Below are 17,697 nucleotides of genomic sequence, written 5' to 3'. Positions count from 1 at the left end.
GCGGGAACCTATTTGCCGCCGGGCATTAGCGAGCGGCGCTCACTTTAAATGGCCGTTCCTCCCTGAGGTAAAACATGAAGGACGACGGGATTGGGAGAGGCGGGGAGAAGGAGCACGACTTCCGGTTCCGGAAGCTGACGGCGGCTTCCGCGATGGCGCCTTTCCCGGCCGGGCCGCTTCTCAGGTGCGAGCTGCGCTCTTTTTTTCCCCTCTTCCCTCAGCCTCGGCGCGTCTCTGCTGCCGCTTCCCGAGGGACGAATGTCTGAGGGACATTTCCCCTGCCCAAGGCCCGAGGAGGGGGGCGGGAGGCGGAGAACCAGTCGCTCGTCACCTGCGGCGGGGAGGACGCCACGGCGGCGCCTGAGGTATAGCGTTGGAAGGGACCCCGAGGGTCATCTAGTCCAGCCCCCTGGAATGCAGGAAGGTCAGCTAAAGCATCCAAGGCAGGCGGCCATCCAACCTCTGCTTCAAAACCTCCCAAGGGAGGAGAGGAAACAACTTGCGAAGGGGTCTGGCCCACTGCCCAGCAGCTACCCTGTTTCCCCGAAAATAAGACAGTGGTACCTCTGGTTACATACGCTTCAGGTTACAGACTCTGCTAACCCAGAAATAGTGCTTCAGGTTAAGAACTTTGCTTCAGGATGAGAACAGAAATTGTGCTCCGGCAGCGCGGCAGCAGCAGGAGGCCCCATTAGCTAAAGTGGTGCTTCAGGTTAAGAACAATTACAGGCTAAGAACGGACCTCCGGAACGAATTAAGTACTTAACCCGAGGTAACACTGTATTAATTTTTTCTCCCAAAGATGCACTAGGTCTTATTTCCAGAGGATGTCTTATTTTTCCACGAAGAAGAATAAGGCACGCATTTACAGTGGTACCTCGGGTTACAGACGCTTCAGGTTACAGACTCTGCTAACCCAGAAATAGTACCTCAGGTTAAGAACTTTGCTTCAGGTTGAGAACAGAAATCGTGCTCCAGCGGCAAGGTGACAGCAGGAGGCCCCATTTGCTAAAGTGGTGCTTCAGGTTAAGAACAGTTTCAGGTTAAGAACGGACCTCCGGAACGAATTAAGTACTTAACCCGAGGTACCACTGTATTGTCTAATTGGGAGTCAGCCAGACTCTGTCAGGGCTGCCGCCAGTCAGTGAGCTGTGCAGTGGCGTCCAGAGGAGTCGGACGCCTTACGGTAGCTTCGGGGGCCTTATATTCCGGGGAGGCCTTATGTTTGGGGGATGCCTTATTATCAGGGAGGTCTTATTTTCGGGGGAATGTCTTACATTCAGGGAAACGGTATTACTGCCAGAAAGTTATTCCTGATGTTGAGTCAGAACATCTTTCTTCCAACTGGAAGCCATTGGTCCTCCAGCAGAGCAGAAAACAAGCTTGCTCCGTCTTCCATGTGACAGCCCTTGAGATGTTTGAAGATGTCTGTCCTATCTCCTCTTTCCCATGAGAAACATACCCATCTCCCTCAAACGTTCCTCATAAGGCTTGGTTTCCAGACCCCTTGATCCATCTTGGTCGATGATGTACCAGGAGAAAATGAAAAGGGTCAATGGAAATGGTACCAAGGAAGGAGTTCTTTAGTTTTGTTGTTGTTGGCATCTGTCTGACTATCTGTGGAGGAACACACTTTTTTTGGGGAGGGTGAAGTTAAACCTTTGGAGAGTTACAGCGCCTGCTGTGGCTGTAGACACTGATACGGGAGATAGATGTTTTCTTGCAGCTGGGGCAGAGGAAGGCGGCCAGTGGAGCTGATGCAGATGCACCATGGTGTTTCTTCTCTGCCCTCCTCCAAGCGGTCATTCCTCCTCTGGTCACTGCTGTGGATACACAACCTGTCACTGGGCACTGTGGTCATCTGCAAGGGATTTCCCACACAGCAGGGTTAAATTTGCCAGCTTTTGTGTTTTTACAATGCAAAGTTGTTCTGCCAAACAGTTTATACAATAATTATTAAAGTTAGGTATTGCCTTTCACCTGTGGTTCACTGCAGAAAAATGCAAAATGAAAATACAAAATACATAATAAAGCAGAAACAAAAACAAACCAATAACTGCCATCCCACACACATTTAAAAAGCCATAGAATGTTAATCCTGCAGGAGGTTGGACTAAAAAGCCCTTGGGGTTCCTTCCAACTCTACAATATTATGATTCTCAGCCATGCCCATCACTGCTGGGGGGGTCATCCTCTCTTCTTCATTTATGTCCAGTCCAGCTCTTCTTTCCCTTTTCTGTCCAGTCCAGAGCTCCCTCTCCTTCCCAGCCAAGCCCCTTCTTGCTCAAATCACTGTTCAGTTGCTTGTGTCCATTATATACATCTGCACACTTCTGGATTTGGTTTGCCTGCTTTGTGTTAAGACTTTGCCTGCCATTCTGATGGGAATAGAAATCCCTTTGTCAAAATGAAGGCAGATAATTTTCAGCTTGTTTGTTTCTTCTCTTACCCACCACCCACTTGCCACCATAAAAAGTTGATGGGCAGGTAGGAGAGATTTCTGAGCCGAATGTATCCAAAGCATGAATGGGAAGCAAACTAGTTTGTACAGTTGCCAGACTCCTCCATTTCCCTTCAGTCTGTGCTTCATCCATGTCGATAGGGTTGCCATAACAAAAACAATTACCGTATTTTTTGCTCTGTAAGACTCAATTTTTCCCTCCTAAAAAGGGGAAATGTGTGTGCGTCTTATGGAGCGAATGCAGGCTGCGCAGCTATCCCAGAAGCCAGAACAGCAAGAGGGATTGTTGCTTTCACTGCGCAGCGATCCCTCTTGCTGTTCTGGCTTCTGAGATTCAGAATATTTTTTTTCTTGTTTTCCTCCTCTAAAAACTAGGTGCGTCTTATGGTCGGGTGTGTCTTATGGAGCGAAAAATACGGTACCTGTTTTCATATGGAAACAAACATTGGCTCTCCTTGCTGAACTTCTTTATAGTTTTCAGAATTGTTGCTATAATTCCACTTCCCTCTCCTTCTCATTTCAGATTGCTGTACTCATTGGCTTTCCCTGCCTTGTTACTAAGTGGATTTTTATGTGTCTGTCTGCTCCTGCTCCTGTTTGGTTTACGGCTATGGCTCCAACAAAGGAAAAAACAACAAATTCCATCAGGGCGAGATGGGAAAAGGCCACTTGTGGTTGCGTTTTTTCACCCATACTGCAATGCAGGGGGAGGAGGTGAGAGAGTATTGTGGTGTGCTATAAAAGCACTACAGAAAAAGTAAGTATGCATTTCACTTTTCGTACAGTGATGTTTGTTTATTACATTAATCCCTCATTTCCTGAAAGCAATGGTTGCATTCACACATTATGCTAAACCATGGTTAGCGCTGCCTTTACCACTTCACTAATTAGGACTGATGGGAGTTGTAGCCCAAAACATTTGGAGGACACCAGGTTCGCAAAGGCTGGTTTAACTCTACGTGGACGAGTTATAACAAGCAAACTTCAAATCATAGCTTATGAAGCTGGCATGTTAAACTACAACTGTTTGTTTAAAAGAAATATCCCAGGTTTGAACACAATACTAAGTTAGGATTCTTTAAAAGTGAAGTCATCAGAAGTCTTCTTCCCAGTTGCAGGGGAAAGCGGAGTGCATGAGCCTAAAACATAATTGGGGCTTATTCAAGTTCATCCATAGTAATAAACCGTAGTTTAGTGTTACATGTACTTGTGGCCAATGAAAATAACAAGCTGGGTTGATAAGATGATACTCAGTTAAAATCAGTTTTCCCTTGCGGTTACTGTTTGGTCTGTTGTCCTTAAGTGTGTGTGTGTGTGTGTGTGTGTGTGTGTAATACTTGCTCACAAAACAGCAACAAGCCTGCTTGGGTATTGTGCCTGCCTTATTTTTTATATCTATTTACAGCATATTTATACATCTCTTTTAAACTTGCATGCTTTATTTTATTTTTGACATAGTCTCTTTTTTTAAATTGATTTTTAATTTCATGTGACAAAACATATGCATCCAAGGAAAACAGAGCTTAGCAGTTGTACAGAAAAGAAAGATAAATAGTGGCTGATGGTTGTAGTTTTAGACATTCCAAGAAAGGCAATCAAATTAAAGCGTCTTCCCATAAATAGACTCTTTTACTGAGTGTAAAATTAAGATGATTTGCAGATGATAAATTACATTTCATTTTTCAGGTACAAGGATGTGTCCTATGTTGTCTACACTGGTGATGCTGGTGTCACAGCTGAAAATATCCTTGAAGGTGCTTACAGACGATTCAACATCAGATTAAATCAACCTGTGAAATTTGTGTTTTTGAGAAGGCGCTATCTTGTAGAAGCTTCCCTGTACCCACATTTTACACTGCTGGGTCAGAGCTTAGGATCTGTATTTCTTGGCTGGGAAGCTCTTGTGAACTGTGTTCCTGATGTCTACATTGACTCCATGGGTTATGCTTTCACACTTCCTCTTTTTAAATATTTAGGAGGTTGTCGGATAGGCTGTTATGTTCATTATCCTACAATCAGCACTGACATGCTTTCTGTGGTTAGGAACCAGAATGCTCGATTTAATAATGCAGCAGTCATCACAAGAAATCCCCTGTTGAGTAAATTGAAACTCACATATTATTATATTTTTGCTTCTATATATGGCTTAGTTGGTTCTTGCAGTGACATTGTCATGGTTAATTCTTCGTGGACTTTCAATCACATCCTTTCCCTTTGGAGGTGCAGTGACCGCACCAGTGTTGTGTATCCACCTTGTGACGTTCAGACATTCTTGGATATTCCTCTACATGAGGAAAAGAACACTGTGGAGCAAACTATTGTTTCTGTAAGCCAGTTTAGGCCAGAAAAAGACCATCGTCTGCAGATCAGAGCCTTTGCTAAATTGCTGGAAAAGACTGCAGGGCAGGAGCTGCTGCCCAAACTCATTCTGATTGGTGGCTGTCGTAACCAAGAAGATGAGCAGCGTGTAAATGGACTTAAAAAGCTCTGTCAAGATTTGGGCATTGAAAAAAGGGTAGAATTCAAAGTCAACATTCCATTTGAAGAGCTAAAGCAACATCTGGCAGATGCCACCATTGGACTTCACACCATGTGGAATGAACACTTTGGGATTGGTAAGTAGAGCTATATATAGTCAGCTGTATCATTTGTTTAGCTCCTGGTGTTGAAACTCATGGCTAATTATGAGTTTATAAAGTGCTTTATTGCTGTTTTCATCTATTCTTCCATCAAACTGATACTGTGTTTAGCTACTTCCATATTGTGCATTCTTGGGAGCTGTAAATTTGGAAGGGATCCAATCTAATATTATCTCTTTTCCTTATTGCACATCACACCCTAAAAAATATCCCAACATAATGCCTGACCAGCATATTGAATGCTAATCTTAATGGAGAGAAATTCTACAAACTCATTTGGCTGTTCCAGTGCTGAACTCTCACAGTTTAGATTACTTGGGAATGACCTTTATCTTTTCCCAGGTTACAAGCATGGCTTTTTCATCTATTTTTTTGTTCATTGTAAGGGAAATCAGTTGCTCTCTTCCCCCTCCCTATATCCTTTTTCAAAATTTGAAAACTGTCAGCATAAGCTGTAAGCTCAAGAGGAATTCACTATCATCACTGAATGCAGATGCTGAGAGAAATCCTACTTACATATCTAATCTTCTCAATGAGCCAGCCGAGGGAGATGTCACAAGTAGCCTCTTTTCCACAAAACTGTGTGTGCACATCATGATATGGTTTTGCATATCCCTGTGACAATCATTCTGACAGCCACTTTTGCTGGATCATTTTTTGGGATCTATTTTGCTGTAGAATGCAAACAGGTCACCATTTCCATTTTGTACACATTATGGTTTTGAACCAATCTCATAGTACTTCTTCTACCAAGAAATTGTGCTCTTAACAGAAGGGGTTGGTGATTGCACTTACTATACTATCTTATACTCCTGGAAAAGATTTTCAGGGACCCTCCCTTTGCAGTTCCCAAAATCTGCTTCCCCTTTGTTTTGTAACAGTGTGAGGAGTACCTTTTTCTATGAGTGGGATCTCAGGATCCAGCCTATTTTGTGTGGTATATTGGTTAAGAGTGGTGGACTTGTAATCTGGTGAACCAGGTTCACTTCCCCACTCTTCCACATGCAGCTGCTGGGTGACCTTGGGCTAGTCACACTTCTCTGAAGTCTCTCAGCCTCACTCATCTCACAGAGTGTTTGTTGTGGGGGAGGAAGGGAAAGGAGATTGTGAGCTGCTTTCAGACTCCTTAGGGTAGTGATAAAGCGGGTTATCAAATCCAAACTCTTCTTCTTCTTCATGCTTTTAGAGTGACACTGAAATCCTAATTAAGGTGAGAACTGTAATTAAAAATAGCTTGTTTTGTCTCATATAGGAATTGTTGAATGTATGGCAGCTGGCACAATTATCCTTGCTCACAATTCTGGAGGCCCCAAGCTGGATATTGTGGTGCCCTATGAAGGAAATATTACTGGATTTCTAGCAGAAAATGAAGACGACTATGCAGATACTATGGCCTATATATTTTCATTGCCTCCTACAAAAAGGCTAGAAATCAGACAAACTGCTCGTCAGTCAGTGAAGAGATTTGCAGAACAAGAATTTGAGGAAACATTCCTATTATCTGTGGAACAATTATTTAAATAAAATTTTGTAAATAGATACCTGGACATAAGTCATTATGTATATACAGTTGCTGTATTTCTATTGTACAATAAAAGGTATCTTATTCCTGTATGACAGTCTGACAGAGTATGCTCCCAAACTTACACATAGACACAAGCAGATATGAAACGATACATAATATGCTTAAGGATTTAATAGCTGGGCTTAATAATCATATTACAAAATATACACAGCAGCTTCCAGTGGTGGCAACTCAGTCCTAGCTTCTTAAAAGAGCAAGCTGTTTAATCTTAAAATGAATTTGTGGCATCAAGTGTTGAATCTACATTTGTCCCAGATTATTTTTCCCATAACTTATCAACATAAAACTACATATGAAATTGAAGAGTGAATTTCTAAAAAGTTTCCTCCCATTTCAATGATCTGCTTGGCATAATAAATACAGAGTCATGAAAAGGCTGTCCTTGGAGGACTCAATTGATTCTGAACATCAACCAGAATTGTATGCTTTCTGAAGTAGTGTACAATGAAAATGATCCTGGAAAGTCAAAATTATATATATATATAGTCTAGGCTCTACTTCAGTATGGGGAAAGAAGCTCACAAAACTGAATTCTCTATACAGAAAACCCTCACATTAGATAAAAGCTAGGTGGGTAACCTTTGGCCATGGCCAGAGAAGATGGGAGTTGTAGTTCAGCAGCATCTGGAGGGCTAGAGGTTCCCCACAGCTGCCTTAACTTGGAGTTTAGTGTCAATTACATTTTTGGGGAGGCGTATTTAATCACGAATGATCACCTATCCCCCAAGGCAGTCTACAGTAGAACAGCCTCAATAAAGATTTCTTATCCTGCTGGTTAAATCTGGTAAGGCATCAGCATAATAAATCACACAAGGTGTGTGTCATGATGACTGACCTATAGCAGCTCTAAACATACAGCTCTAAACAAACACCAGCCTTCCTTAACTGTTGCTAGACCACACACCCTATAATCCTGAACTGCAAGCCATGGTACCTGGGAGTGGCAGTAGTTCCTCAAAAGAGGAAAGAGTTCTTCCACACTGACTACTCCACTATCAGACAACCCTTGGAAGCATGCAAGGGAAATAGCCATGGTGACATTCCCTTAAAAAAAACACCACTCTATTCTATAGGTTATGCTGCAAGGTCTCTAGCTGAGTAAGACTTGTGGAGGAAAGATTAATAAAGTGCTTCCATATCAAGACGTCGACTTGTTCTGGGCTGCAAATCCCTAATGATGTTTTTATATCTAAGTAACATTATAATACACAACTGGAGAATGAGGAACTAAATGTTGTAAAGGCTCTGGGGATAATGTCAAAATGCAGGAAGGCAGGGAACCAGTCATGTAAAGTTAGTTAAACTGAACTGCCTTGCACTACCTAGACCGTACCTCTCACCTCTGATTATGGTCCCAAATAGTTGTTGATAAGCCTAGAAAGAGATAACCATTTCTTAAAACACATTCCACTAGCTACCAGTCATTCTTAAGGAACTATTCCCCAAGAGAGTGTTAACTGATTGTTCCTTCCTGTTTGTCTGTAGTCAGGTTAATATCCTCTTCCAAACTTCCAATGGATTTAAGGTTACCATTGGATACTGCTTCTTTTTTCAGTTCATCTGTGTCTTCTGTTTCAGTTGGGGCTTTTATAATCTCCTCTTGAAGAGATGTTACTACTTTTTCCAGGGATTCTACCAGTTCATCCCTCAATTCATCCTCAGATTCTTCAAAGTTACTGCATTAACAGATTAAATTAATAGGATAAACAGCTATTAACTTATGATTCTTGATCAAGTTATCATAATGTTGAATTTCTAAACTGGCCAATATTTATCAAAAAATTTTTTTTGAAAAAGAGCTGGTTTATGTGTTAATGGGGCCCTACACAGTTGCCTTGTGAGGATAGAGTTCCCATCTCACCAGCTTTAAGGCATCAGCAGGACTGTCTGAAAGTGCTATTCGTTTAAGCCAGGGGTGCCTAAGATTTTTTTGGCTCAAGGGAGACCTATTAGTAGGAGTCAGCAAAGAGCAGTATGAAAGTATTTGCTGTTCCTCCTGTTTTTCATCCTTCAGTGCTGGTTCACACAATGTTGAGATTGAGAGCCAAGTATTCAGTTCTGGAGTTTTAGCTTCACCAAGCTTGCTAGTCAACCTATTCTTACTAAATTATCAGTTTGCCCACTATCAGTACTTTGTATTAAACATGAGCTAAAGTGTAAGTTAGACACCTTTCAAACCAAACAGCACCCTAGTTTTAAGCAATTATACTAATTTATCTAGACAGAACTATGCTATTAAATTGGTGAGGTTGCTGATTCTCCCCATTCTATACATTTGTCACAAATCTCAACAGCTCAAAAATACTGTTGCATAAGAGTCTTTTATATTACGCTGATACTGTCAAAGAAGCAAGGGCCAACTTACGTATCATCGTCATCAGATCTTGGATCAAGCCTTTCTTCATCCACTTCAACAGCAGCATCCACTTCTGATTCAGAACTCGCTTCTGAATCAGCTTCATCATTTTTTGGAGTGCATGGGGTTACTGTCTCCTCTGAAGCAGAAAATATTTTGCTTGGTTTTATTGTGTTTTAAAGATTGTAAGCCACTTTGAATTTACAGCAAGGAGGATCGCTATTTGGTTTATGCCCAATGCTAATCTAATCTAAAGGGACGCGGGTGGCGCTGTGGGTAAAACCTCAGTGCCTAGGACTTGCTGATCGTAAGGTCGGCGGTTCAAATCCCCATGGCGGGGTGCGCTCCCGTCGTTCGGTCCCAGCTCCTAGCAGTTCGAAAGCACCCCTAAGTGCAAGGAGATAAATAGGTACCGCTTTATAGCGGGAAGGTAAACGGCGTTTCCATGTGCTGCGCTGGTGCTGGCTCGCCAGAGCAGCTTCGTCACGCTGGCCACGTGACCCGGAAGTGTCTTTGGACAGCGCCAGCTCCCGGCCTCTTGAGCGAGATGAGCACGCAACCCTAGAGTCGGACACGACTGGCCCGTACGGGCAGGGGTACCTTTACCTTTTTAATCTAATCTAAATATATGGGGCCAGTTCACATGAGGTAGCCCACAGAGAACTGCCTTCCAAATGTGGGTCTGCTTCCAAATTCACAATGGGACTAGGCCGAACTTGCATAAAGGCACTCTCTCTGTTTGTGTGAAGTGGTACTTCCAGGTGGGTTAGTGGACAAGTGGTCACTATTGCTAGCCTGATAGAGATGGCCCCTTGCTCAGACCAAGGATTCGATGAAACCACCTTTTTTAATATGCAGGACACCAGACCTCATATAAGCTCAGTGAGGAATAATTCTGCTTGAAACACTGTGAACCGAGCCTTCTGCTGGAATTGAAAAATATATAAGACTCTACAGCAGGCTTCCTCAACCTCGGCCCTCCAGGTGTTTTTGGCCTACAACTCCCATGATCCCTAGCTAGCAGGACCAGTGGTCAGGGATGGTGGGAATTGTAGTCTCAAAAACATGTGGAGGGCCGAGGTTGAGGAAGCCCGCTCTACAGCATTCTCATAAGGTCCTGGATTGGCATTATTAAGTTTGGAATTACTAGACGATCTTTCACATCGATTCATTACTGTGAAGCTTCTTAACTTTCCAATTTATCCTGCAAGTGATAATTGGTTGTATAAGATGTTTGGGCACAATTTTACTGTAGGCAACTTTCCCCATTTGCTTCAAGCATACGTGTTGTCTTTATATCATGATATGTTAAAAATATCATGACTGATTGTTTTAAAACCATCCTGTTGTTTTCTTTATGCTCAGTATTGTGTACTGAGGTATGAACATTACACAGATACTGTCTGTTTTAGGGCAGTTCAAGCTTCCACCCTCAACCTGTGTGCTTGTTGTGCGTAGGCTAAGTGCACTGATATATTCAGTAAGGTAAAAGGTAAAGGGACCCCTGACCATTAGGTCCAGTCGTGGCCGACTCTGGGGTTGCAGCGCTCATCTCGCTTTATTAGCCGAGGGAGCCAGCGTTTGTCCACAGACAGCTTCTGGGTCATGTGGCCAGCATGACTAAGCCACTTCTGTCGAACCAGAGCAGCACACGGAAACGCCGTTTACCTTCCCGCCGGAGCGGTACCTATTTATCTACTTGCACTTTGACGTGCTTTCAAACTGCTAGGTTGGCAGGAGCAGGGACCAAGTAACGGGAGCTCACCCCGTCGCGGGGATTCGAACCACCGACCTTCTGATTGGCAAGTCCTAGGCTCTGTGGTTTAACCCACAGCGCCACCAGCGTCCCTGATATATTCATTAGCTGCACGCAATGTCAAATAAATCTCAGATGTGACTATCAAGTAGCAAAATATGTAAGTAGCAACTTACTGTGTTCTTCGGCTTGGCACAAAGTGTCACTGGAGCATTCTGCTTCAGCTAGCATGTTCATCAGTGTCCCAGGTGATTCTTGGCTCCATTTTCTCCTGTTTTCAGGGAATTCTGGAGGCATCAAGCTAACCTGGCCCACTGAGAAATAATAATACATTAGTTCACTCACTCTGCATTAGCAAGGCTTTCATGTAAAACTAGCCCCACTGCATTTCACCTCCAAATGTCAAGAACTTTCTGCCTTCTGCTTCCCCTCTTGCTCCTGTACAGTGGTACTTCGGGTTACAGACGCTTCAGGTTACAGACTCCGCTAACCCAGAAATAGTACCTGGGGTTAAGAACTTTGCTTCAGGATGAGAACAGAAATCACGTGGCGGCGGCAGCGGGAGGCCCCATTAGCTAAAGTAGTGCTTCAGGTTAAGAACAATTTCAGGTTAAGAACGGACCTCCAGAACGAATTAAGTTCTTAACCCGAGGTACCACTGTAATCATAATTCATCCTTCTACAAAGGTGCATTCATTTGCCGACACTTTTGTTCAGGCAACAGCACTATGGAACATTTTTTCCAAAGACAAAATATTTGAAGGACAGGAAGGTGATAGTTTAAAGTATTTCTAAACTAAGACAAAACAAGTCTTAGGGGCCTCTGGTGGGTTAGGAGGTTCATGAACCATTTCAGAAAACAGCTGAATACAGCTGAATGGATGATGACTATAGAGATAGGGAGGGAATAGAGGACGGGTTGCAGACCTTTTCAGACAAAACGTAGAATTAAAATAGCTCTGAGCAAGCACACTAGGCTAGGAATGGTCAGGAAACAGCCTGTTCATAGTCTAGCTTAGCACCCACAAGTACCGTATTTTTTGCTCTATAAGACTCACTTTTTCCCTCCTAAAAAGTAAATGGAAATGTGTGTGCGTCTTATGGAGCGAATGCAGGCTGCGCAGCTATCCCAGAAGCCAGAACAGCAAGAGGGATTGCTGCTTTCGCTGCGCAGCGATCCCTCTTGTTGTTCTGGCTTCTGAGATTCAGAATATTTTTTTTCTTGTTTTCCTCCTCCAAAAACTAGGTGCGTCTTGTGGTCTGGGGCGTCTTATAGAGCAAAAAGTGCGGTACTTTTTTAGGGATGCCTCTCTTGCACGTTGGGAACTATGGAAATGATATTTCAGGTCACAGTAGGGCACCCTTCAGAAATGCCCACTGTATTTCACATTTAAAAGAACCAAGTGGAGTCAGTAACATTCAGAAAATGCTTCCCAAGAGATTACCTGCTTCATCCATGGTAGTGGATGTAGAGGAAATATCTGCATTTTCTAGAAGATTCAGAAGAGTCTGTGGGACTGATGTTTGCCAGTGTTTTCTGTTTATTATGGCATCATCTTCATTGTCACCACCTAAGGGAAAGGAGATTACCTTCAATTGCTTTTAAATCTAAATGGATAAAAATTTGGTGTTAATTATGAGACACAAAGGTCCATTGGTTGATTTTTCAGCACATATATTGTAATGAAGTTACGCATGGAACCTATTCTTGTTATATACTGATTACATATTATCACTGGCCTAACAAAACTAAAACAAAAAAACTAAAACAAAAAAAAGCTGAGCTGATCAGGTGCATGGTGACAAGACAGTATCATTATATGCCCAACACAAAACAAACAAAAGTTATACAAATAAGCTCTAAGAAATACAAGTTTACATAATATGAGCAACAGAAAGAACATGAAGGAATGTAACTGCAAATGAATAATGGGAACAGCACACCAAAAAGTCTAGCAGTTTAGAGAAGCACACCTGTTTCCCAACACTGTAATTCTAGCAGTGCTTTGTCTATATGATCATCACAGATGTTTGTCAGTTTTTTCTTAAGGTTTTCTCCATCTTCAAAAGTTAGGGCTTCATTAAGTTTATCACATTCCTAAAATCAAAAGAAACAATGCACATTGAGAACTTACTCAGTTCATGCACCTAGGCCCACATGCAGCAGTAAACCACGGTCAAAAATAAATTACAGCTTTATGAATGAGGAGTGTGCTTCTCCACGGTATTCAATCACTTATCTCTGCCTCTCTTTGAGCATAACAATCTATGAGGCTTAGCTTGTTTTTCTCCAGGTAAACCGTTTTCTAGGCTAACCTGGTGTAACATATAACAATAGCCCATACCTCTTTATCTTTCTGGAAATCTGAAACACCATCTTTCAGATCAATCTGAAACTTTACACCTCCCTGAAGAAAATAAAAAAGAGTTACCAACTATCACAGATATACATTTTAAAGAATCCTCATGCTATTATCTGAAATACAGGCAGAGGAGAGCATGATAACGCTGATATCATTCCTCTGGTACAAGGAAAGGCAGCAATCCACTCATGTGCTTTCAGTTTTTCCTCTCCCTTCCCCAGTATGGGATTTTGTGGAAGAGTAGATTAGGAAAGAAGATAGGAAAAGACAGCATATATTTACCGGAAATGGCCATCACATGCATGATCATCACTGGCTGACATAGTCACCTGAAACCCCATTTTCAGAGCTATCAGTATACAAAGACCGGACAAAATGAAGAGAAGAATATTATCTTTAACCTTTGCTTTGTGTTTTCTTTCAAGGAAATTTTCCTCCTGCCAGTTATGTACTCCAATTTGTTTCAGGTTTTGCTCAAGATCCTTGTAAGACAAAAAAAATTATTTAACAGGCACAGTTACTTCCAGTCAAAAATGAAGTATGCTTTTATTATATTTTAATAAAGCACAGTCAACTGTGTTAAAAAACTGTGACCTTTTCCCATTAATGTAAACATTTCACCTATCACATTGTACCATACAGAGGTGCTACTACCTGAACTGGTTCATCTTGTCCTCCAGGAATAATATAATTATGAGTAGGTTGGTTCTCAGTCTTCCTCTGTTTCACAATATATGTCTTGTCCTTTATATTTTTATTCTCCTTTAAAACAAGAATATATTAAATTAAAAATGTTGCTGATTTGAAAGAAATGGTGATACATGTGTAGAATTGCTTGTGCATGCAGTGAGAACTTTGAATCCTAGCCACTATTTGCTCTCACACCCAAAACTCTTGTCAGTCCTGTTGACCACTAAAGGGGCAGAATGGATTTCAATTGCTAAAATCCTCCCACTACAATAATCTAAATAGAAGGATAAACAACTTCAGCATAATTACTATCAGTTTGCCACATCTTGGAAAGGGAGGTGTGAGAAAGCTCTAGTAAAGGTTTGATGCAGTGAAATTTACCTCTAGAGATTCTGCTTTACGTCTAATTTCATTTACTTCACTGTGGTACTGCTGACGAATCTTCTGCAGCTGTTTCAGGTACTCCTGTTAAACATTATCAGATTTTTTAAAAATGCGTATCCACAGGAAACTTTAGAAGCAACATGCTATATCAGTAACAGCATTAACAGCAAAATTTTATGCATGTCCATTCAGGAATTCCATTGTGTTCAGGAGAGCTTATATGATGTGTAAAGGACTGTAGCAAATATCAGTACACTGTTTAAATATGTGTACACACACACACACACACACACACACACACACACCTATGAATATTTTAAGCCTTTCTTAAACAGCAGCTTCCCAAGCATGACGGCACACTACTTTGGGAACTAAATGACCTTTCACTTGCATGAAGTGGTCTGCTCAATGATAATAATAAATGTATCTCAGTAGCTGCCAAACTGATAGGTGGCATATTAAATAAACAAATGCCAAAGCCTTTGAGAACACCTAAAATAAGTAAAAGAGCAATCCAAACTCCTGGCAGCAAAGGGGCTTGCTAGAATAGTGGAGTTGCTGCTGGAGCTCTGACACTCATGCCAGTTTGCCGGGTGTGGGTGGAGAAAACTTCAGTGGAGAGGCCTAGATCAGGCCTACTACAACAACTTACTGGTAGCTGGGCTGGCTACCTTGGCCAGCCCAGCTCTGCCCCTTCTCCACCCTCTCCATTCCCAAAATGTCCCATATTGGGGGCTTTAGGCCAGCTTCTGCCAGTGAGAATGCTGCCATTAGTAGCTTTAGACCACATGTAGTTTAAGCAGGTGTAGCTGGGAGCTCTGTGATGGCAGCTTGACACACCTGGGCAAGCTGAGCAGAGGGGGCACCTCATCCAACCCCCCTCCCCCAGCACGGTGGATCACAGATATGGATTGCTCTACCCCCCACAAGACCCCAAAAGCTAAGACTAGAAGATATAGCACTAGTTCCAAGCAATCCACCATTAATTGCCCAGTGCTGATGGCTCCAGAATGTATAACTACTTCTGCCCTAACCAACAGGGTAGTGCTTAAAGGCAACACCGCCTATATTCCCATCCTAAAAAGAACGCCTGTACTATGGTTTTGCAGTAGCAGATTTACATGGATCAATGTGAATCCTATGGGACGCGAGTGGCGCTGTGGGTTAAACCACAGAGCCTAGGACTTGCCAATCAGAAGGTTGGCGGTTCGAATCCCCGCAACGGGGTGAGCTGCTGTTGCTCGGTCCCTGCTCCTGCCCACCTAGCAGTTTGAAAGCACGTCAAAGTGGAAGTAGATAAATAGGTACCGCTCCGGCGGGAAGGTAAACGGTGTTTCCGTGTGCCGCTCTGGTTCGCCAGAAGCGGCTTAGTCATGCTGGCCACATGACCCGGAAGCTGTACGCCGGCTCCCTCGGCCAATAAAGCGAGATGAGCGCCGCAACCCCAGAGTCGGTCACGACTGGACCTAATGGTCAGGGGTCCCTTTACTTTTATGTGAATCCTGCCCCCAGCATCTGCATAAATATAAGACTCTATGATTCCTATTACAGTTTCCTTGACCCATAGCCCAAGGGAGCACTAACATTGCTCTTTCTTACCTGTTCTTTCATTTTATTTTTTTGAGCAAAGGCTCTCAACTGCTCTTCCTTCATCTCCTGATTCTGCATTTGAAAATACTGCCTGTCAGCAGAAGATGGGCGCAATCCCTATATGCAAAATAATGGAAACATACAAAATGTAAACATTTCTGAACCCACCCCACTGAATGGAAAAGTAAAATGTAGTTCGAGTTTTTTTTCATGCTAGTGCATTTTTAAATATCACTCTATTTGCCCTTCCATTGCTTAGCGGTTTCAGTTTGTTATTCTATCTTATTGGAAAAAATGCTTACAAGTTGCTTCTCTACTTTTATCTTGTATTGCTGCGCATTGTATCGTCTCTGAAGATATTCTGCAGGCCTGGAAGAAACAGGAACATCAGCGAAAATCTGAAGCTGGATTCCAAGTTTCATTAGTAAACTGTACTGAATACAAAAACTATAGATTAAAAGGTTAAATTGGAAGTCTAACCTTTTCATATTTATGACTATTGTTCAGTCATAAATGGTCTAGCAATCCCATACTCTCCCCACCTGAAGCTGAATAATCATCAACCACATATATGCCCACAGGATCAATTCCATCTGAGGGACGGGCACTGTTATAGGTGACACATTTTGTTTTGCAGTTGTAATAAATTTCTCTTTTAGTATCTTAGCACTCATATTTTGAAACTCCATGTCTACTGATACCAGATAGGCACTGTACAGTGGTACCTCGGGTTAAGTACTTAATTCGTTCCGGAGGTCTGTACTTAACCTGAAACTGTTCTTAACCTGAAGCACCACTTTAGCTAATGGGGCGTCCTACTGCTGCCACACTGCCGGAGCACGATTTCTGTTCTCATCCTGAAGCAAAGTTCTTAACCTGAAGCATTATTTCTGGATAAGCGGAGTCTGTAACCTGAAGCGTATGTAACCTGAAGCGTCTGTAACCTGAGGTACCACTGTACTTTTTTCAGCACCTGCTAAAAACATTTTTGTTTAGGCAAGTCTATCTAGACTAGTGGATGCTGTTATGTATTTTAATCTGGTTTTGGCTTGTTGCTGATTTTTTTTTTTAATGTTTTAAATATTTTTGTAACTTTTTAAAACTGATTGTGTTGTTTTTATTCTTTTTGCCAACCGCTCTGAAGTTTTACTACGATTGAATGGTATATAAATGTTATGCAATAGATAAAATAAATGTTGCTGCCACAACATACGTTGCAGACAAACCTGCACTTACTCAGTATCACTTCAGAATTTCAAAGTTGAACATGAGCTTGAAATCAATGAGCTTTAGTTTACCTAATTTGGTGTGGGATCAAACTGAAAGCAAGCAAGTAAACAAACAAAATCTTGCCAATTCTTACACAGTCAAGAATACGCATGTCAAAATCATGAGATGTATTCAAGGAAAAAACACCCTACCAGTGAGGTGGTGGTGGTGGTGGTTTTTGTCCTTTCTGCTTATAATACTCTTCCAATCTTTCGCTGATACAAGGATCATCACCCTGCTCAAAGGGCCTTTTCTGCAAGTCTTCAAGTTTCATATAATAATGGCCATAGTGCCCCCTCATTCTGGCAGCTTCTGATTTCCCACACATCTTCAACCGAGGACCCCAGGGCTGGAAACATCATACATATTAAAATGATGAAGGCAAGAAATCCACTGACTCTGAAGTTATCCTTTTGCTAAATCATATTGTTAAAGCACATCACTTCCTGGGCCTAGTGATTAGCACCCAATGGTATACTTTTCCATACTCTCCAACATTTCTCTGAAGAAAATAGGACGTCCTATTCCATAATAATAATTTCACTATTTATACCCCAGCCATCTGACTGGGTTGCCCCAGTCACTCTGGGCTGCTTCCAACATA

At 42.2% G+C, this 17,697-nt stretch overlaps 2 protein-coding genes across 5 annotated transcripts in view; one reads left to right on the top strand and one right to left on the bottom strand.

The window, feature by feature from the left end:
• The first annotated feature begins 57 nt into the window (after nucleotides 1-57).
• ALG11 (ALG11 alpha-1,2-mannosyltransferase) lies at nucleotides 58-6,714 on the top strand. Its single transcript, XM_053380565.1, has 4 exons — nucleotides 58-184; nucleotides 2,985-3,218; nucleotides 4,148-5,076; nucleotides 6,353-6,714. Exons 1-4 carry the CDS (start codon nucleotides 75-77, stop codon nucleotides 6,622-6,624), a joined length of 1,545 nt encoding a protein of 514 aa, XP_053236540.1. The 5' UTR covers nucleotides 58-74; the 3' UTR covers nucleotides 6,625-6,714.
• The window catches only part of NEK5 (NIMA related kinase 5), a 25,011-nt gene continuing 13,911 nt past the window's right edge, over nucleotides 6,598-17,697 (bottom strand). For 3 of the 4 annotated variants that reach the window (XM_053380561.1, XM_053380563.1, XM_053380564.1), the window contains 12 exons: nucleotides 17,246-17,442; nucleotides 16,127-16,193; nucleotides 15,834-15,941; nucleotides 14,232-14,315; nucleotides 13,815-13,922; nucleotides 13,562-13,642; nucleotides 13,143-13,205; nucleotides 12,772-12,895; nucleotides 12,243-12,368; nucleotides 10,974-11,111; nucleotides 9,051-9,180; nucleotides 6,598-8,361 (listed from right to left, as the gene is read on the bottom strand). In XM_053380561.1, coding sequence (XP_053236536.1) covers nucleotides 8,139-8,361; nucleotides 9,051-9,180; nucleotides 10,974-11,111; nucleotides 12,243-12,368; nucleotides 12,772-12,895; nucleotides 13,143-13,205; nucleotides 13,562-13,642; nucleotides 13,815-13,922; nucleotides 14,232-14,315; nucleotides 15,834-15,941; nucleotides 16,127-16,193; nucleotides 17,246-17,442 — 1,449 coding nt within the window. In that variant the 3' untranslated portion in view covers nucleotides 6,598-8,138. The remainder of the gene's footprint in view (nucleotides 8,362-9,050; nucleotides 9,181-10,973; nucleotides 11,112-12,242; nucleotides 12,369-12,771; nucleotides 12,896-13,142; nucleotides 13,206-13,561; nucleotides 13,643-13,814; nucleotides 13,923-14,231; nucleotides 14,316-15,833; nucleotides 15,942-16,126; nucleotides 16,194-17,245; nucleotides 17,443-17,697) is intronic. The other variant, XM_053380562.1, reaches the window with a different exon arrangement.

This window comes from Podarcis raffonei, chromosome 3 (assembly GCF_027172205.1).
Source record: "Podarcis raffonei isolate rPodRaf1 chromosome 3, rPodRaf1.pri, whole genome shotgun sequence".
Taxonomy (NCBI): domain Eukaryota; kingdom Metazoa; phylum Chordata; class Lepidosauria; order Squamata; family Lacertidae; genus Podarcis; species Podarcis raffonei.
This window is presented reverse-complemented; position numbering and strand designations above follow the sequence as displayed.

Bases quoted from the DNA above. Each gene is read 5' to 3' on its own strand.
- ALG11 (XM_053380565.1), top strand. From the start codon at position 75: ATGAAGGACGACGGGATTGGGAGAGGCGGGGAGAAGGAGCACGACTTC. The intron at 185-2,984 runs GTGCGAGCTGCG...TTCTCATTTCAG, and splicing joins CCGGCCGGGCCGCTTCTCAG to ATTGCTGTACTCATTGGCTT. The intron at 3,219-4,147 runs GTAAGTATGCAT...TTCATTTTTCAG, and splicing joins ATAAAAGCACTACAGAAAAA to GTACAAGGATGTGTCCTATG.